Source organism: Montipora capricornis, chromosome 8 (assembly GCF_036669925.1).
Source record: "Montipora capricornis isolate CH-2021 chromosome 8, ASM3666992v2, whole genome shotgun sequence".
Lineage (NCBI taxonomy): Eukaryota > Metazoa > Cnidaria > Anthozoa > Scleractinia > Acroporidae > Montipora > Montipora capricornis.
The window spans coordinates 44440084-44461385 of record NC_090890.1 but is presented as its reverse complement, the minus strand read 5'-3'; the positions used below and the strand labels follow the sequence as shown (position 1 = coordinate 44461385).

Genomic DNA, 21302 nt, shown 5'->3' with positions numbered 1-21302 from the left:
GAAAACACTCTATGGCCAAATTTGAGGTTTTATGAAGAACGTCAGCGGCATTTGAGACTATTTTTTCATTTTCTCCCCTAAATTAAATGCCGTTCCGACCAGTGTCATTTCTTAGAAACTACCACACCCCTTGTCATATATAAAAAAGATGAAATAATCACAAAGTGATTACAATAACTCGAATTCATATTTTGAGATGACGTTCTCGTTGACGTCGCCGTCGTCGTTGCTTGAGTTGCATAATAACACAGTTTGTAACTGGACAGTTGTATGCGTCATCAAACGCGCGCTAGCTGTACATGAATCATTTGTATTTTTCCAGAGATATTAAAAAAAACTACGAAAAGTTGAGCAGATTAAGCTATAAAAATTTTATCAGCCTCATCTTTACGTATTTTGTAACAGTTGCGGTTAATTGATAATAAAACTTCGTGTCGTACAATTCAGGGAGTAATTGTGCGAGAAATTTTGAAATTACTCCCTAAATGGTACGCCACTTAGTCCTATTACCATTATTAATGAAATCGTTGCCGGATAGGCAGATCCAGACACTTCTCAATTACCGCCCATTGACGATACGTTCAGTGAAAAAAAACGTCAATAAAAGCAAGGTGACACACCATAACGCCAACCCGTTTAAGTCCCCGCCTCCCGGTGTGACCAACACATCACGCATGCGCAAAACCATTTCACCTGGTTCATTGGCAGCCGTGGAAAGCTGTTTCGGCCTTGTTAGACCTCATGAGCATGGCATAGCCAACGTACCAGGCGAGTGTTTTAGGCACACCTTTACGTGGCAGCTCCACATGCAACAAATGTGTTTAGATGGGCTGGGAACGACAAAACCGTTTTGCTGTTTACGTTTAAGTTCGATTTGGTTTTCCGCCACTCTCTCGAGCCCGACCTTCGTTCCTAGGCTTCCCCAAGAGGAGCGCGGGCTCATTTCCCGAAACAGCGGCTGGTAATCGAGCCTCCTACGATATTACACCAACGGTTTTAGACAGAAATATGAAAATGATACCGAACCGTCATTTATAGCGAGGATTTCCTTTATGTCACCCGTTGATATTAATGAGTCAACCATAGCCTTATTGCCTTTAACCCTTGCAAGCAACTATTTCAAAAAGCTAAGAAAATTAATTCGTTTTTCAGATTTTGAGGCGCAATCGTTGAGGCAGTTAAACCTTTCCGCTTGACTTAAACAACTTTCCTTTCCCGCACTCCTCAGAGATGTAATAAACGTCTTCCTAATCTCCTTTTCTCAGTCCTGACGAAAGGTACAGATCCTCGTTTTTTCCCGTTCATTAATGGCCAGCGTGAAACCGCACTTGGGCCATAAATCAATGGGAAAAAAACTCGGTCCTTAACTTACAGAACGGACCGAGAAAAATTAGGTTAGTAAGAGGTCTAATCTCGTACCCAGATCTCACTCTGTCACTGGAAATATGACCGTGGGAGATCTGGGTACGAGATAAGAGGTATTCGTGGCTTACAAAAGAGTCTCCTTTTTGAAGAAGAGCGACTTGAACAAACATGGGATGCAAATCTGCGTCTGTAATGCGGACTTCAGTCTGTAGAAAAAAAATATAAAAACCAAAATGCGACTAGTTCTGAAAAAGTCAATTGGAGCCAGGAGGGGACGTTGCCAAATAAATTTGAAACTTCTAAAAATTAGTGATTGACCCATCCTATTTTATGGTATAGCATTTGATCGCTTTTCACTGATATTTATTCCTAGCTAGCTTCACGATAACCGTTAACTCAATTTAAAACACCGTAAGACTGTAAAGGAAATTAAAGTTGTCCGTCATTGTGTATACATTATACTTACCGGTCTCTGGTCGCCTTCGTCAATAACAGAAATCTTATGAAGAGGAAGTTTCTTTTCTTCTTCCGATAATAAATCCCCTAAAATGATGAAAATACTCTCAGTATAAAAGGAGAAGAAAAGGAAATTGAGCAGAACAATTTTTAGAAGTGGTAGAATTTTTTGTCTTATGAAAAGAGCATTGTGTCTCTGCTCACCATCAGGAGGGATGACTGTGGATTTTGTCCTCACTTTGCTGGTTTTCCTGTGGACATTCTGTGCCTTCGGGCGAGTGTTAAACTCGGTATCTTGTCTTTGGTCGCCTGCGGTGTCTGATTGCAAAGTATCAAGTCGAGAACGCAGAGGATTTGGAAGGTTCTGTAGAGTGATAATAATTTCAAGTTGAGTGGTGCAGAAATGATAATAACCCCGGCCCTACTAATGGAATTGGGCCCACACAAGGACAGAAAAAAACTCTGACCCAGTTTTTCTCTGTCCTTGTGAGAGCCCAATTCCATTACTGGAGCTAACGCTCACATGGTTTGCATGGGTAGAAAACAGCACTTCACCTTACCCTACAATAGTTAAGGACGGTGCCTACTAATTCAAAGGTATTTTTGCGCGGTTTTATGAATATGCGGAAAAAGCAGATCTCAACAAGTGTTATTAAAATCCAAAAAGAAAATTGGGTGTAACCACGCATTTTTCGAAGATAATTAATCGTCAATATTAGCAAAAAGCTTTAAAATACAAATCAATGTATGGCGTTCCTTTCCAAATTAAAACTTAATTATCACTGAAAAATGCATGGTTACCCCCAATTTTCTTTTTGGAAACCAAGAGCACTTGCTACGTTCTGCTTTCTCCGAATGGTTTTGAACCGCGCAAAAATATCTCTGCATTATAGTAAGCACTACCGATAGGAAATCCGAGTATCTGGAGATGCGCAGAACGTATGCGCAATAACACTAGTAGGCACCGTCCTTAATTCCTTACGTAAACTTTTACATCTGTTCATGAAGAGTTCTGACAAGCAAGCAGCCACAACAAGACTCAAACACGCTTATTTCTCGATTGCATAAGAGAGGGTGATGATGATTATTGGCGGGAACGGATCGCCATCGGTCGAACCTGACTTAAAAAGTAGACCTCACTATAGAAAGAACTGAAAATTAAAGCTTGAAAAAGAGGCAGAGTAAAGCCGGGCCCAGTCCCCTTGATTTCATTATGTAAATAGGTAGGGTACCTGGTAACCATCGTTTCGAACACTCAGAACTTGTGAGCCATTTCAAATTTCAAATTTCAAATCATTACCGAAGAAGGGTGATCTTCCTCGTCAACGCTAGGTAACAGCGGCTTGCTACTGCTTGTTTCCCTCTGTTCTTGCGTGATTCGTGTTTCCTGTGCCCCGGGAAGATTAAGATATGACAGCTTCGTTGTCTGGCCTCTGTCTTCCCCGGTTTCTTGATTATAGTTAATCATACCTGAGCCCCTCGAATCAAGCACGTTTTTAAGATTGTCTGAATTTTCACCGTTACTTGATAACGTTCTTGGTGCGCTGACGACGCCAATTCTTCTTCCGGTCCGTGAAGGAGGAGCAAGAAGATTACCGACGGTATACGAACCATCTTCGGTATATTTTTGGACTGTGTTTGAGCTTCTCGATTTCTGGGCAGCAGCGACACTTTCAATTGCTGAGCCGTCGATGTTATTTGCTTCGCTCTCAGAATCGGCCTCATCGTCACTGTCTCTTGTGATGAGACCCGGCCTGCTATGAAGCTTGGGAAGTAACAACGTCACAACCGACAGTTTCGCTCTTACTCGCTCCAGTCTCTTACGTGATGAAGCCTTGGGAACCTGGCACTTAACTAAGGACAAACAGGAAGAAAAATGTAAGAGATAGTAGTGATCGTAAATGATTACACGGTGATTCGTTTTTCGCTTGAATTGCCATTGCATAATTATGATGCATGACCTGTCTCGAAATGTTTTCATGTATCTTATTAATACGTGATCACTTGACTTTCCTCTTGCAAATAAACCTTATTCACGATGGCCGCCATGTTGGATTTGCTATTATCATGCAAATTAGCTACACACTTCTCAGGGGGCAAACAACACAAGTTCGAGAGATTATAACGAAAACCTTAGCCACACAGATGATTTGTTTCACGTTCATTGAATGTTTATCACCTAAGCAGTAAAATACAATCATTACACAAGTTACTTCGACGTTTTTCAGTTAGTGAAAAATGAGCAGATGCAAAGTAGAAAGTCAAAATATCAAAGGCAATCAAAAGATGTAAAATTTTTATAAAAGGTACTTAATTCTAAATACTAAATTGGACTTTTTGCAATGTTATTTTAATGTTTCGTTGAGCCGATTTTCCGCAATTTGCTTTTTTTTTCAATGTTTGCCCCCCCAGCATAACACATGGCTAATTTGCATGACAATATGAAAACCAACATGGCGGCTATCGTGAATAAGCCCTATTGAAATAACCTTTTGGTCTTTGAAAAAGTTATTCCTGCTCATTTACTCCAAATTGTAATTGAAATAATGTAGTTATTCGTGCAACTATGCTGATTTGTGACGCTATTGCTGCCATCACTGTCGTCATTGCGTAAACTTCTTGGTAATGACAGATCCAGATGGTCGTGTTCAAAGACTCGTCCGCAGGGTCCTCCGTATTTTTAGTGTGTCCAGAGATCAACGTCTACCTTGTCCCGAACCACAATTCTGCGACTCGAAGGCAAACGGCTTTTCTGCGCAGTCATAGAAATTTAAAACGCTTGTGGTTATCAATAGCCTACGTGTAGCCGTACCCTACCCCCCGGAGGAAACAACGGGAGGAGGGAACGTCGTTCGTTTTTTCCTTCGGGGCGTAGGTTACGGCTACACGTAGGCTAGATTATCAACGTTATAACAGTGGACCTTTACGGCGACAGTGGAAGTCTCAGACATGTAGAGCAGAATTTGGTGATTTCTTTGCCAACCGAAAGAATCGCTACCCCAAAGAGCAGGGGGGCGTTCCTCGAAAGTACTGTATTTCGTTCGATTGATATAAAACGCTTTGTATCTTTAAAAGAAAAACATTTCAACTCATGAAGCTTTGCAATTGTTTCTAAGGCCTTGAAATCAATGTTCAAAGATTCATATTTCATAATAAGCAGATTTTAGTTCACAAATCGCTTTTCTGGCCCGAAAAGGTTTTCGGAGGTTTTGAGAAACAGGCCTCTGCTTTGCGTTTACACAAACGCAAGCATTATTCGATATTCGTAGATTCACTCTCAGCGGCGTCTTGTTCGATAGTAGATTTTGCTTTTCCAAATGACTCTCTAACAACAAGTTAATACGTCTCTGTATTTTGGTTTATCTGAGGCTTGCGTCGGTAGTGAAAAACAATAGGAAAAGACTGGAATGAAAAAAAAAATCAATCCCAAATGCAGAGCCTTAATTCCTTGCTAACAGAGGGCAGAATGCAGCCAGGATTCAAGTAGTACGAGGAGCGACTTGAATTTAAAAAATTGGAGAGGTGCTGTTTAACTAAAAAGAAGAAATACCATTTTCGAATCCTACGACTCTGTCGTTGTGTTGAATGAGACAACTTTTAACTTCCCGGAGCTTCTTGAGAACCTGGCAGCTTCCCTGATAAAAAGAGTAAAGCAAAAAATATTTGATTAAATAAATCGTGCACTAAAACCTGATTCAGTGGAAAGTATTAAGTTTGTTAATCTGATGTGTTGTAGTCAAAAAGTTGTGCGTGAATAAGTGTCCTCAGAAAAGGGTTAACCCATGCAGTACGTAAAATTCCGTCCGGTTAAGTGACCGTATGGGAAGTTATGGTATTAATAGTCTCAAAGCGAGGCTCGTTCATTCATCCGAAACACAGCTGAGTTGTTCCCGAAACTTCTTTAAAGAAAAACTGTTAAATTAAATGAACATACACTCGATGGCGTTAGACGTTAGGCTTTAGATGGACATAATCCCGGGCAGGGATATTTCTCGACCACTAATACATGTAGTTCTATGCTCTTTACGCACTCCGAGCAGGTTCATCATCATTTCACAAGATTCTCAGCAGCGGGTAATCTATATGTCAAAGCCTCTAGAACTAACCAACTATTATTTTCTTTTGCTAGAATGGGTGTAAGATTATGGAAAAACATCCCAAAAGAACTTCGTATTAAAAATAGAACCCCGGCATTAAAACTAATGGAAATTGAGGAGATGAAAGTGGATTTACGCTAAGACTACCCTGCGAGCAGTTGGTTTCTCCTACTGCGAGCAACCGTTAGTTTCTCTGAGTTGGCCACCGTCCAGCGCCAAGGATAAATAATTTAAATTTGAACCAGTAAAACTAGTTGGTAAACTTGTTTTGGCGCTTGCGGGTGCGTTCAGCTACGTAACTGCTGCGTTTGGGCGAGCCTGCTGTGTAGTGATTTCCCTATAAATGAGACGAAGTGATGTCAAATACATCACGTGGGGTGTGAGGTTCTTCGCACATGCTCGATGGAAAATCAAACAATTGCTTGCAGAGGTTTCTCTCTCTGTGTTTGCAGGGTAGCAAACACAGGGCTTGTTTTAGAGAGGTGGCCCGCCTAGAATAGCTTTGCTATTTGCGGGTCGCCTAGGACTGTAATGACATTGCATTGGTAATAACTGAATATTTAAATTGAAATTGAAATTGAAATGTTGTGCTTCTATATGGAAGAGTAGTATATGGGACAGGTATAGGACGTTTTCAACTAACCTCTAGGAACACCAATAACAATAGAGAAATGTACGACTTCTGGTGGACGGACAAAAGAAGCTAATGAGAGATCTTTTGTTTTCGTCCACCAGTATGGCGGCGATGAGTACAAGAATTTGCGTTAGAAAAGTTTACCGATTTAATGATGTAAATCCAGTCCGAGTGATTGCTGTCTCTAACAAGAACAGAGCCACTCCTATAGAGAAGGAAGGAATCACGAATAGTTTTCGGAGGTAAGACTGAGAGCTTTACAGAATTACTGTCTTAGCTAACTGGGGTTTTTGCTCATCATAGGCCAAGGAAATCGAAGTACTCGCTCAATAACCTCTCGAAGCAGAACTTATATTCCATGTATTCCTATTCCGGAATACGGTCAATCGAACGCAACCTTGGTGCGCAAAAACAGTATCTTTGCACGCTCTGCACGAGCGTTTTTTTATTTTTTGTCCATTTCTTTGCTGTCGTCAGCAAAACAGCAACGTCAAATCACCAAATTTGAGGTTTTATCGAGGACGTCAGCATTTGGAGATGAATTTTCATTTTCTCCCCTAAATTAACTGCCACACCATTGTCATGTTAAAAAGCTTGGAGTAGTCGCGAAGTGATTACAATAACACGAATTTATGTTTTGAGATGACGTTCTCGTTGCCGTTCCCGTCGTGAAAGGAATGGCGGCCATGATGGTGTACCAAACTAATCCAACGGGAATTGAACTCTATTTTTATGCAAATACTTCCTTTTGTTTCAGTAATCTAATATGGCTTCTGGTCACGTGAGTAAAAACGCTCCATTGTTTTAACCACAGCGCCAACCTATTTATTCCCTCACGCATCATCAGTTGTGATGGCTTGAAGAAACGTCTCTGATAAATATGGTTTTTCTTACCATATAAATATTTGATTACACCAGCTACCGCCTATTAGTTAGCCAATAAAAACATTGTTTGTCTCATACCCCTATATTGGTAGATTTAAGGGATTTCTTACCTGAAAAAATGAAAAAGACACTTCTTTGGGTTGCTTGCCATAAGTTCTAAAGGCCATCCCTTTAGGAAATCAATATTTCTAAAAAGGAAAGCGAGATAGAAAAGATGCTAATCCAGTTTTGTTTCATAAAATAGCGAAAATATCGAAGAAAAGGTGCCTACTTTAAACTAAGAAATAAACGTCTGCCGCCTAAACCTGAACCGAATGAATCTGTAAAATAAAACATACACAAAGACGGAAAATTCTGATCTTACTGGATAAACTTCTTGTGATCAGGATCATTGATGTTCTTGTTTCCTCCCGCCAGCATAAAGATGTCCACAAAGTCCTTGATAACATCATAATACAAGACACAATTATAGTTTGCAACTGCCTTGGTTAAATGATTTATATATATCAAATATTGATGATCTGTCTTCAGTTCTGTTCTTTTCCTCTGTCATGGACTGTACGCTCAGCTTATGTGCTTTTTAACATGGCTAGCTATGGCTCACCAGGCTGTCACTTATATCCAGAATGCAGGTAACTACGTAGATGCCCGCCCAATTTTATAGCAATCCAACAGAAAGTGTCCCGTGTAGTCCAAGTATAAGCTATCTGCTTCCAACAGTAAGAAGTGCCCGGGTTTGTGTAGCTTGTTCCAGGCTCCCAGATAGTCGGGAAAACGAAAACAACCGCGTGTGAAAAGCGATTGGGGGCTTTGGTCAAGCCCCTGATCATTTTTCGCACGCATTTAATTTTTTTCTCTTTCCCGACTGTCTGGGAGCCTGTAACAGGCTACGGTTTGTGTTAATATTCTTAGGTTGGGGTAAATGCGGATATTCACTCTTTATTTGAGGAACAGGTTAGGGAAAACTAGCTTCGTGGCGTTAATTGTCTGTATTTCGAGACACCAGTGGATAGAAGATTCAAGGGGAAATATCTTGACGCTTAATGAAATCGAGGAGCATCCATTACTTGCATTTTTGAAACATGTTAAGTGAAGAGGGAATCAATGATGTCGGAACAGAACAGTTTCGACAGCAGATCAACATAGAACAAGGTATACGAAGTTTCATTGCCAGGGACCAATAGTATCCCGGGGTTAATATTCTTTGTGTATTCGCGGTATTTGGTTAATAATGTAGCATTCACATCTAAATGATATGGAAATACCTGGAACAAAACGTTTGATTCCCGAAGGGTTTGAAATGGGTACAACATTGAGTTTGCTGATTTGGTCTATGAGAACCAGGCTGAGCGTCTTAATCTCAAAACGTAACTAAAACAGCTTAAGTGTATGTTTACACTCCTTTATATATGGTAAAGGTACCATTATTCTTGTCAAAAATAAGCAGAATAATCATCATAAATGCTTGTAAAAGGCTGAAAATGTCTTGGGCATTTCACCTCTTTGGAAATTACCAACAATTCGATTGGCTCCCGCGAAATGACAGTGGACTGGCGCCGAGTATCGTGAAGAATAGCTAGCTCCTGTGAAATTAAGAACAACAAAGACTCTCTCGCAAAATATTTGCTATCTGAGCATTAATTAAAGCACTCGTTCAATAGAATGATTTTGATTGATTACTTTGGCAAGTGCCCTGGCCATTCACAGTAGACGAAGGCCTGGGCCCAGATCTATTTTATGAAAATTAATGAGAGGGTGGTCTAACTATTGATCCATTTTATATAACAAGAAATAACTTTGGGACATCGTTAGTTGCAATAAGATGTGAAACCTTAACTGCCACATAAGATGATATATTATCACGTGACATGTCAAAGTTATTTTTAGCAATTTTTATAATTTTCTAGTGGTTGGATTTACCTTTATGGTGTTAACACTATTGGGTACATCATTTCTGTGCTTGGACATTTCAAGATAATTTTAAATAAATGTCCGAAAAAAGAAATCTTTTTCCACAGGGGACTAGGCACTAGTACAAAATGCCATATATTTCCAAAACCGTAAAGACATTTTTAACAAAGGCCAATTAAGCACAGTTCTTTTTCTTTTACCATTTTGACTAATCTAATAGTAGCGAAGTGAAATAAATGAATTTTAGCATAAACTGTTGCCGTTTCTTATTTTGAGTCACGTCACGTGACCTCATTTGCATACGTCACTGCATCTCTATATAAACTTTTGTGACGTTGTTAGTCTGCGAAAGTCTTACGTTGTTATTAAGTCAGACCACCCCCTTACTTTTTTGTGCAATAATTGGGGTTAGGCGCCCGTTTCTCGAAAGTCCCGAAACTTTTTGGGGCATTTTCGGGTCTCACAATTCCTTTTGTATCTCAAGAACGGAGAGGATTTAAGTCGTCAAACCGGCTTCACAGACATATTTCTTTTAGTTAGCTTGAAAACATGTTAAAAGGTCGCCTTTCCAAAACGAGTGGTTCGCAGTTTCACAAATGGCTTTTCGGGCCCGAAAAGTTTTCGGGACTTTCGAGAAACGGGCCCCTGGTTGGTGCCATGCTTTAATTTACTTGAGAACACATGATTAAATCAACATTCAAAGTAAATATACGTGCAGCCGCGGTTTAATGCGTGACAGCTAATTTCAATGGATTTTGCTTTCACCTTCAATCGGATGACAAGGTTTAAGCCAATCAATAAAATTTGTTTGGCCGGTCCTCAACACAAAAAGCTCTGATCACTACATTAGCTTTACCAAATCAGAAAAAAAACAATACATATGGATCCGTTAAAGGAATCATGCTTTAAGACTGGTTTTCGCTATCGACGCAAGCAAAAGTGCAAAGCATAAGAGCGTTTATTACTAGTTACCAAGCCCTTATATTTCGACCTCGCGCCATTTTCAACGGAAGAGGATGTTTTGAGCGCGCGCCATTTTCAACGGAAGAGCCTGCTTGCAGGTTAGGTTGACGAAAGCATAAGCACAAGCTCAAGGATCAAAATTTTTCCTTTTCCTTGTGCTCTGCGCTAATGCTTGCGTTCGCTTGAGTCATGTGAAAACAAAACACAGAATAAGCACAAGGAAATTTGCTACGTGGCCAATTAAAGCACTCGCTCCAGATCCCCCGCGTCTGAAAATTTGAACAAAATGGCCGATGCCGTGGTTGATTTTTGATGCTTATTTCGATGTTCGCCTTCCTCATCCTCTCTCTTGGTACAGTACATAGAACGTACCCCGAAACTATCTCCTCGACGTAAAAAGTGAACTGTTCTCGCAAAATTCTCGTGTTCTTCCATAATCGTGACAACAGCTGCAACGAAAGGTACAGAAGCACTTTATGATGACCCTATAGCTGTTCGTGAACTTGACTTAAGTGTCACAGTTACAGCGTTCAGAGAAACTTGATACAAACTGCTATATTGTTGAGTAGGGCCGAGATAGTCAGAGTTATACCAAGTTAAGTGTTAACTCTAATTAATGGCACGCGCCTATGACTACTTTAAAAACGGGCGCTCGTAGTGCAGTGGGCATCGCTGGCGGACTGCTTTCAGCTCTCCCAGCTCGAATCCCAGCTCGTGTGCTCCAAAGTTCACTCAGCTTTCCATCCATTCGTCATGCCACAAGATTGGAGTAGCGCCCACCCCTGCCGTAAGTTACGTTAGAAGCTAAAGAAAAAGGAGCCTTCGGATTTTCTTCGACTTCAGTCGGTCTCTCGTCTATGACCACGATCAAACAAATCTTACCCCTATAATTAAATGGGTTTATCAACTGGGTTGATATGGTAAATTGACAACCGTGAAGAACTCGAAAGCGTTAGTCCTTCGTTAGAGCGAGAGAAGAATTCAATTCGCTCTGATGACGAAGGGCTGACGGTCGAAACGGATGCTTTCAATTTTCTTTACGGTGATCAATTTATCATATCAACCCCAATTGATAAAACCATCTCTTTATTTCACTTTCCCAGCGGCTCGCAGTTTCTTCAGATACTAAACCCCTGAATCTTATCCCTAGTTTGACTGATCCTCTTTTGATGTAGTTATCTTAAAATTCCTCATTCCTAGTGAAGTGAAGACCATGGCTAGTTCACGCTCTTGAGAGCATCATGGGTAATCAAGGCATCATGGCAGGAGATTCAAACGTTTGTATGGAAATTCAAAGCCAAATAAACTGTTCATGACTCTACTTTATAGACTTTCGTCTTGATAAACCAAAGAAATAAGCTCAATTTCACAATTGAGATGAACCGGACTTGGTATCTGTTCTTTGGAATTCCTAAATATTGCCTTTTTTGTCTCCATACATTCTCTGTAATTTTGTGCCTTTGGAATTGCAGGAAATGTATGTAAACTTTTTTAAATAAAATTTTGTACAATAGCCATACTCTCCACTTTTATTCTGCCGCACGTTTGAGCGCATATCTTCTGCTTTGGAAAAAACAAAACAAAAATTGCATATCATGAATACTTTTCGTCGTCTTGAACTTCCACACAAACCTTTGAATTTCTTTCCATCTTGCCCTGATTACCCATGATGAACTCAAGAGCGTGAATTCGTCTATTGGTAATAAATTTATAGAGCGGGTTTTCTAATTACAGATTCAGATGCTCTTTAGAAGCAAGATTCGATCTATGGGTGAGATCGGACATAAGCATGTATACAGGCGCCGCTGTAGGCAGCCGCTATCAGTTCATTGTAGTGATCTCATCAGACTCACCAACGGCCCATGAATGAATGAAATGAGGCCTGACCACAACAACGGGAAATCCATGCCCTGCTCTGATACGAATAGTGTTTGGTTTCTTTTACTTCCCACAGGATTAGGAACAGTAAAGGGTTGTCAGACGGGCCATACGGTTTAAAGTCCTCATCCAAGAAGACTTGAAAGTCTAACGATTTGCGGGTGTAATTACAAAGGCAGCGCTCTCTCCTCAGTTATTTAAAGACCCTGAGTGTTGGTCCGGCCGGAGTCGAAGCCGGGACATCCCTCACGGTAGTCCGATGCTCAACCAACTTAGTGCAACCGCTTGGCGGGTTAAGTAACTGGAAACATTACATATGTATTGGCTCTGCTGACAATACTCGGTGAGAGAAGCCGTAAATGCGTCTTTTTGTCGAGGTGACAAATTTTGAAGTTCCTCTCTAGGGTACTCGTGCAAGCAAGGTAGCCGAGAGCTTTTGACCAAATTTTTTTTTTTATCGCTGAACAACAACAATAGAGTGACTTTCGTCAAGGTCAAAGGAAAGTCGCTCTAACGACCGCCATAAAAGATTTCAAATCGAAAGCACGACCAATTTGCAAATTAATGAACGCTCATGCAAACTGATCTTGCATGCAAGGCTTAAAATTTCATCATCAGTTGAAGATTGAAAACATGGATACTGACCTGAGCCTGAGAGCACAAAATAAAAAGCCTGCGGTATATGCCCTTGTCTTAAGATTGCTCGTTTGGTTTGATGTCTGTAGAGGAGAGAAAAGTACGATAATGATGATGATGATGATGATGATGATGATTATTATTATTATTATTATTATTATTATTATTATTATTATTATTATTATTATTATTATTATCATTATTATCAGAGATGTCTCTACCGCAGACTTACGTTTCATACCAACCAACTCGAACAAGCTTTTGCTGAATTCTTTGAGGGTACTCTGCAAACGATTGAATCGATCGTAACGAAAACAGAACCTAAAAAAAGAAAGCAAGTGTTATTTGTGTTCTATTTCTATCCTATCTAAAATACAAGACTGAGAGATGATAACCAACCTTGGCCAGTTGCTGTTCTGTTCTTTGTTCTGGATGGACTAACAAAATCATCTTCACTTCTGCTGACACCCTCATCTGTTATAGAATCGAACGGTATTTGTATTTGTTTGTTTTTTTTTTATCAAATAAACACTTAAGTTTGAGAAATTTGTCAGTATCATTACCTTTCTATTGGCTTTGAAGAATGATGCATCGAAGGCAAGTTCACCCTCCATTTGATTTTCTTTTTCATTTATATACTGTGTGAAAACAGTGTGCGCAAAGTTTTCTCCTTCATTCTCTCTGAAAGACCAGAAAAGCAGACCAAAATAGGATCAAGTAGTTAGTTACACAGATGTTATTGTTTTACAATTTATAAATTTGTTATCCGCAGAACGATTTTGTTCACACGTTTCGGCCAAGCAAAGGGGCGTTGCGGAGACGAAAACCTCCCAATTTCCGCACACCGTTCTTTCGTCTTCCGTACCTGAGGGCCGTTTCTCGAAAGTCTCGAAACTTTACGGGCCATTTTCAAGTGTCACAATTCCTTTTGTATCTCAAGAACGGAGAGAATTTAATTCGTCAAACTTCACAGTTATTTTCCTTTTTGTTACATTAAAAACATGTTAAAAGATCGGCTTTCCAAAACAAGCGGTTCGCAATTTCACAAATGGTTTTTCGGGACTTTCGAGAAACAGGCCCCATAGACTACCAGCTCCGACTCCCTCCCCTTGATGACATTTCATTTTCGGCATCACCGACGAAAACGTCACCTCGACATAATAAAACTCTCCACTATCGTAAGTTCTCGCGGTTAGGCCATCTCGTTCGAGTCGTACAATGTGGGCGAAGTATCCTAAAAATAAATTGGTGCGAACGGTTACAGAGTAAAAATAGAGACTGAAAGATTCACATACGTACGCTCGCGTTGTCGTCAAAACCTCAATAGGGAACTTACGAAACGACGACGCCGACGGCAACGACGACGCTATAAAACAATAGGTTTAGTGAGCAAAAACAATGGCTCTGCACGCTCTGCACGTGCGTTTTACATTTTGGTACATTTCTTTGCCGTCATCTCCTAAATGACGACGTGAAATGACCAAATTCAAGGTTCTGTGGAGGTCGTTAGCACATGACGATGAATTTTCAGTTCTCTCTCTACGCTTCCAACCCACTCATATCAGTTTAATTCCTCGGCAGTTACTACACATTTTTAAGGCGAAACGACATGAAATAGTTTTGTAGTGATATGAATAACGCGAACTCGTATTTTTAAATGAAGTCCTCGTAGCCGTCGTCGTCCACGTTTCGTAAGCTCCCTAATTTGGTTAATTGACGTCTTTGCTATGTAAAGTACAGCACGAATATGAGCTAAAATGCGTGCCGCACGTGCAGCATGTTTATTTGTCTTCTGTTTTTACCAATGATATTAGGGCCGTTTATACGAGAGAAAATAAGCCGCGGCTAACTCTGGCCGCGGCTTACGTAAGCCGCGAAAGGAACTATTTATACGAGTATAAACTCCCCGGCCAGGATAAGCCGCGGCTTGAGAAAGCCGTGAACGTCGATTTTGTACCATTTATACGGGGTGTTCGCGGCTTACGTAAGCCGTGGCCAGAGTTAGCCGCGGCTTATTTTCTCTCGTATAAACGGCCCTATTGTTGTTTCACGGCGTTCTCGTTGACGACCTGCGTCTTAGATCTTAAAGTCCCTATTGGCAGTTCTGCGACCGACGGATCATGAAGATGGAGTGAAAGATTTTGCATGCTTAGTCCCTAACCCTATACAACAAAGCGGGTTTCAATTGAGTGTCGATAGTAATTAGCGAATTGCTTTGGTTTATGATTATTTCACTCATTGATTCGTTCAAAGTTCTCACGCTATTTTCTCAACCAATCAGAAGTGAAACTAAAACCAATCGTGGCTCGCGCGTGCACATTTTCCCGCGCTTTGTGTCGGCCACGTGTAATTACTTCGAATTTTGATTGGTTTACTGGATTGTCTCCGTGCTTTTTGATTGCTAAAGTAATTTTTACGACACTCAATTGAAAACCGCTCTAAAATTAACTAATAGAAAAGGTAATCAAGATTAAATTTCATTTTGTAGGTAGTCCCTCCTCTAAAACGCTTTGAAGCTATTTATGTTTCAATTCTCTTTCCGAAGTGGATGCGATGGATTACAATTTTCTCGATTGTGATGGGTTTACAAGAAAACTTATTCATTTTCCAAGTTGGTATCGGGCAGTTAAATAAACCAATCACATTCAAAGTTGTAGTTTAAATCAACCAATCACATTCAACGTTGTAGTTTAAATCAACCAATCACAACCTTGGCTTCAATAACCATAGAAACAGTGTACAGACTCCTAAATTAAGGCTTTCTTTCTTTCTTTCAGAGCGACATTAACAATTTTCGCCTCCTTTGTCAGTCTTTTAATGCAAATTTTCCCTTTCTTTCATAACTTGGTTCTTCTTCTTTTCTCGGAAATTGTAATTTTTTTCATTAATTGATACCGCAGTGAATGAGCCTGAGGCGAACGAACGAGGAAGTTCCGCCTCTAATCGGTAGAAGAACACATTTTTCTCCGAAACACACGGGATTGTGGTCAAAGGCGCAAGAAATTGTGGCGCGTATGATCTTCATTCAAACTACAAATAGTTTAATGTCACGCAACAAAGAGATAAATTCGAAATCGTTCAATGAAAAAGGCCAAGAACTTGGAATGTTGTAGGAAACAAATGTTTTAACCACCTCTTCAATTCTCAAGTTTGTGCCGCACATTGTTTTTGAGTTATTTCTCGTAGCGTTTCAAGCAAGTTTATAGAGATGTGTAAGAAGATGAAATTGACTGCATGTGGTCCCCCAATATGGCGGCCGGTAATCAACGAAACATCTGAGTTCAATTTTCGCTCATGAGATAAAATGCTTGTGTGTGAACACATCTCCTAATGTACTGGAAAGGCTCAAACTGCCGTGATTCATCGGGATATATTTTTTTTGTTCCAACCAAATGGCTTAGTAGCATGCTGTCACGCAAGGTGACAATTCGGAATTCAAAATACTGTATTTTGCAAACGAAAGACGTCACGGAACTGGAAACTTTGCGAAAAGATTTATTTCTAAGCCATCCTCAACCTCCAGAAGACCTTGCGATTTTTAGTTTAGAATTTGATGACGTCACTGTGAAATCTATTGCTTTCTTTTGTCTCTCGAGAGGGGTCCAGTTTTGTACCGTCCCTGCTCAAAAACCTATTAAAACCTCCCTTCAAATCCTCGCAATAACCGTCGTTAAATAACCGCAAGCATAACTGAACATCTCCCTTCCCCTCGGCAGCACTTCTACCTTCGCGGCCGTTTTTTTGGATGTCACGCAACGTTCCCCCCAAGCGTGGAGGGAGGCCGGTGGGGGAAGCGTTGCGTGACATCCAAAACGGCTTGGAAGGAGACTAGTTGGTAAGTTGGTAAGAGGACTTCGTATTGTCCAATTCGATCTGTAATCATACTCGTAATGAACATATCGGAATCCCGCTGCGCAGTTCGTCCGATTTTCTTTTCACTCGTACTCGGATTACAGACCGGACAGGACTCCACTCAGTCCTATAACCATTACTATAATTACGGTATTTTTCTCGCCTTTGGCCTTCTTCCTTATCAAACATTCCCCAGCCCAATCGGCTCCTCAGTACTCCCGCGTATGACAAGCAATTTAAAACCTAAAAGCGCGGCTTTATTCGGAGGAAAATATACTTTTTGCTTTATATCTTCGCACTACTGTTTTTAAGAGGCTACCACTTTCCGAAATCGCTCCTGGTTCGTTCGTTCGTTCTCTGAATCAAACTAGTCCTCCTATAGAACACTTTCATAAATGGCGACTTCTTTTTCATTCTTTTGTGTTTATGTTAATTAGACCTAACTGCCCTCATTTTGAAACAAATATTCTTTTGAAATTTCTTCGTCTTAGCGCGGCTAGAAAGGCTTATTAGCATTGATACAGAAGAATATTTTATTTGACCACCATTATGAAAGGGGTCTATTAGGTATAATCAAGAGAAAATGAGGGGACAGAGAGGGAGGCTCAGGGCATTGGCTGGGATATGTCATGTCCACGAAAGTTATTTTTAGACGAGCGGAAGTCTTTGTTCTAGCAGAAGTCTGTCTTCCAAGACGTCCGCATGCAGTCTTTCCTCGCTCACAGGTTCTTAGTGAAAGAGAAAATAGCGGCGCACGTGGAAGGCTGATGAATATTTATTTTCTTTCAAACATCAGACCGAAGTTGGCCTGCATGCGGACGTCTCGGAAGACAGACTTCCGCTAGAACAAAGACTTCCGCTCGTCTAAAAATAACTTTCGTGGACATGACATATCCCAAGGGCTGGACCGGGAGCCTCCCTCTCTGTCCCCTCATTTTCTCATGGTATAATATATTCCGCAGAATTTTTTGTAGACGTCCTATGCAAACGGATGAAGGACTTGATGACGTCAGACTTACTTTTCATACTTGTACTGGCAAAGTGAAGCAGACATTTGAACGATTTTCACGGCACGACGAAACAACTCTGTTGGAGCAAGGAGCTGTTGACGAATATAACAGCAAAGTTAAGACTGGTTGTCTCCAGCGACGAAGCCGCTAAGATGAAACGTACCCATGCGCATTAACTCGTTCTTAATTTAGTGTTTTTTGTCCCAACAAAAATTACCGATGATTACTCTATTGAGTTGAGCAAAGGTTTATAATCGAGAGCTGGTAAAAAACACGATCCTTATATTATTTTAGTGCAGAGAAAAACTGAGAAAAAGCCTTCTTCCAATCCTAGCCTGCGAGCAAGCTCATAGCACATATCAAATATTATTGTCGAACGAAATTCAGTTTGTTTCGGTTTGACTCTCGCATAAAATTGCATCCCGGACTTTCTTTCGTATCGTATCGTTTCGAATTTTTGTCATCTGTCCTAATACATTTGTCGCATAACGATAGCCATGGAAAGTTTGCTCAAGTGGACGAGGCTAGATTATTATTCAACTCAAACAATTCTGTCATTTTACCCTGTCAAAGTACTTAGTTTCACCCCTGGACCTGATTTTTCCCCAAGAGTCCATCGTATTTCCGCGTCGGCGCCGGCGCATTTTGATTCCGACGTCAGCCAGATCGCTTAAAGTTAGAATACTCGTTCGTCGTCCTTTGGCCGAAGATGAGTCGGCAATCCCAGTGACATCATTCGGATAACCTGAACCTCTTCGAAGGCGTCCGTGCTTCATTCGCGAAATTCCGGCGGCAGCCCGTAAGCCTGAGTAATCAACATTCGATGATTTTGATCCGTGTCGTTTGACAGCTGAGCTGACGCTGGAGCTAAGGGACGCATTGTCGTCCAAGGCGGAAGAAACAGTTGTGGCTGAGTGAGTTCGCTGAGCCATGCGACCAGCTGATCTAACATGACGAATGGCCTGTGTTCCTTCCATTCCTCTTGAAGGCAGACTAGAAATAAGCCAGCAGAGCTCTTGAAAGGCGAACGGTTAAACGTTAGACACAGATCACCTTCAAAATAGCGTACGTTTTGCAACTGAAAGAAAAATTGAAGAGAATATCTGTGACCAGTTCACTTTTAGTTTTGTGGCATTTGGTTAAAATTGTGCAACGTTTGTTACAGTCAGTTACTGCGCGCGGCCTGGGCCTGCAAGGGGTCCCGAGTTCGATCCCCGGATCTCACATCCTTGTTTCGACTTCTTTCCTTTAAGTGTAGCTTAAAATGTGGCTTTAAATACCCTTAAAACGGAGCAGGAGGGGGAAAGTGGAAAAATGGAAAGAGCGCGTCGTCGGCTTCCTGGGAGAATACCCTCGCTCTAGAGGGTAAAGGAGTTACTGAAGTAAATAAGTTGTACCTTTATCTTTACCTATAAAGGATTGCTGAACGCTGTGTGCTAGCAATGGCAAATTGTTGAACAGCCGCTTCAATAGCCGCATGTCTCTATTCGTTCAACTTTGTTCAACAGTGGTAATCATGTTAACCCTTTGGCTACTAGAGATTTGGCCGAAAAACACGTTTTGAAGCTAGTTGAGGGGTTTTTTGGTCACTGCCGTGCTGTTTAAGAGCTAAATCTCCCTACAAACCCGTTTCCAGGTTGTACACTCCGCGGCCTTTTCAGCCAGGTGCAAAATAAGCGCTTGCAAAGTTCGGGCATGCGCAGAAAACAAAATTTCGACATTTTCGACTTTCACTTTTCGCTTTCTCTCCTTCCCTCTCTTTTCACTTTCTTTGTCTCATCTTTTTTTTAACTTGCTGGGCATTTGGTAGGGTTTATTTTGGTGGGAAGAGTTTCTGAGAAACATTTCATCATCTTAGAATTAGGTGCTCAGAAAGGTAGGTGGGTAATGGAGCAAGCTTTTCATGGAGATTTTCAGGTCAGTCTTACATGTTTTTTTGAGCCGTTTCTCCAGTTTCCTTGACTGAATTGTGCTCATTCTGGTATAGTTTGAAAAATCTCTTCTCCCTGCACAAGTTAGTGGACAAAGCTGTTCCTGACCGTTAAAAGTGATGACGTCATAAGGGGTAGATGGGACCGTGGATAAAGCTGGACGTATTTTGCCAGATAGTAATCAAAGGGTTAAATTTGTTCTGTTTCAGCATTCAGCGTAACAACAACATATTTCTTGACTAAAAGAACTGTAACCGTGATTTGTCTGTTAACAAATGTTGAACTCATGGTTTGTCACCGGGTACAAATTGAAGTTTTTATGGCGGAAAAACGAGGATAAAGGTCAATAAAGTTATTACAGCATCCCTAGAGGTCCCTTTTGTTCTCTTGTTCCTTTTTAAATTTATCGAATTTATTTGTTTGTTACTCTATTCTCCCTGTAATTATTTTATTTTACCTTATGTCCAAAGGTACATTATTCTGTTTACCAATTCCAAATGGGTCAAATGGCCTTCTTCAGAGACTCCAGTTTTCTCCGCGATTTTGATCAGACTTGATTTCTTTTGAATCGCTGCTAACAGTCCATTTCAGCCAGGAACAACTTCACCTAGCGATCTCAAACATACACCCCAACCACTAAGTCAGGCCGGCTCCCTCTAAAACCATTTTAATAATAATCTTTCAACGGTTTCAAAATTAATTGTTAAACAATTAGAGCTAATTAGTAAATTAATTTTCCAAACTACGCGCACACAATACCAACAAAATGAAAATTACAATCGAATCACTTAATTCCACTGAAAAGAATTGCATAAAAGACATCCCTGATTCAACGGCCTCAGACGAACAATATGCAACAGCAATAGCTCTCAGATTGACTCCAAGTTCCATGTTGTGTAGCCAGGTCAACAAGCGTAAATTTATTCCCTCTTGCTTATCCATTAGTTCTCTTCTCAGCTGTGAGCGAACAAGTAACGTGAGAGTATCCCTTTGCCAAACGAAAGCAATTTCATTTCCTTTACTTTTTTACCTCTCGGCTTACTTTAAGTATAGATCTAGAATTAAAAGTGTTTCCTACTATTTAAAACAGTTGGAAAATGAAATTTTCCTGGTGCTTGGAGTCAAAGAAAGCTTGAAGAAGACAACTACTTTCTTTGCGTGCAATTTACCTTACAGTTGACTGATGAAAACTACGCCGGGTAAATGAAGTTACATCCCTTTTAAAACCAAGTGTATCATGAAGATCATTTTTTTTTGCTGCTAACAGACTTACCTTGTAATCTTATTCGCTTGGATTAGTCGGCGTGTCTCTTAGCTTATGCTTTTGACAACTAAGGAATTTTTTGTCAATTCATCGTGACACATGACAAACAGTTTGATTGTTAAAAGTTTAGACCTTCTGCCGGCCACTCTCTTACCTGTCAAAAACGCATCACAAGTTGATTCGAGATGTAAACTGGATATTTATTTTAGTTTCGAGTCAAAACATTGGTGGCCTATATTGGCTTTACTACTGGCAATATTGATCCTGCCCTCGCGCCTGTTTAACTCCTCAACTCCTCAAGGGCCTAAATTTCTCACTCGATAAAACGATTCGCATACCTGAAGCAAAAGAAAGGCGCTTGCCTCGAGTCCTGTGGCCCGTTTCTCGAAAGTCCCGATAACTTTTAGGGACCGAAAAGCC

At 40.6% G+C, this 21302-nt stretch overlaps 1 protein-coding gene across 4 annotated transcripts in view; it reads right to left on the bottom strand.

The window, feature by feature from the left end:
* LOC138059854 (uncharacterized) overlaps nucleotides 1–20951 on the bottom strand; it is a 22635-nt gene extending 1684 nt beyond the window's left edge. The window contains exons 1-18 of one of the 4 annotated variants that reach the window (XM_068905491.1): nucleotides 20892–20951; nucleotides 20076–20233; nucleotides 18251–18765; nucleotides 17697–17779; nucleotides 13389–13506; nucleotides 13225–13299; nucleotides 13058–13146; nucleotides 12835–12908; nucleotides 10684–10760; nucleotides 8937–9020; nucleotides 7802–7875; nucleotides 7548–7625; nucleotides 6697–6757; nucleotides 5372–5456; nucleotides 3122–3675; nucleotides 2026–2185; nucleotides 1832–1908; nucleotides 1494–1571 (exon numbers count right to left, since the gene is read on the bottom strand). In XM_068905491.1, the coding sequence (XP_068761592.1) occupies nucleotides 1494–1571; nucleotides 1832–1908; nucleotides 2026–2185; nucleotides 3122–3675; nucleotides 5372–5456; nucleotides 6697–6757; nucleotides 7548–7625; nucleotides 7802–7875; nucleotides 8937–9020; nucleotides 10684–10760; nucleotides 12835–12908; nucleotides 13058–13146; nucleotides 13225–13299; nucleotides 13389–13506; nucleotides 17697–17779; nucleotides 18251–18664 (2181 nt within the window). In that variant the 5' untranslated portion in view covers nucleotides 18665–18765; nucleotides 20076–20233; nucleotides 20892–20951. Of the gene's footprint in view, nucleotides 1–1493; nucleotides 1572–1831; nucleotides 1909–2025; nucleotides 2186–3121; nucleotides 3676–5371; nucleotides 5457–6696; nucleotides 6758–7547; nucleotides 7626–7801; nucleotides 7876–8936; nucleotides 9021–10683; nucleotides 10761–12834; nucleotides 12909–13057; nucleotides 13147–13224; nucleotides 13300–13388; nucleotides 13507–17696; nucleotides 17780–18250; nucleotides 18766–20075; nucleotides 20234–20787 lie in introns of all 4 variants that reach the window. The other 3 variants (XM_068905493.1, XM_068905494.1, XM_068905492.1) reach the window with 3 other exon arrangements.
* Nucleotides 20952–21302: the final 351 nt, after the last annotated feature.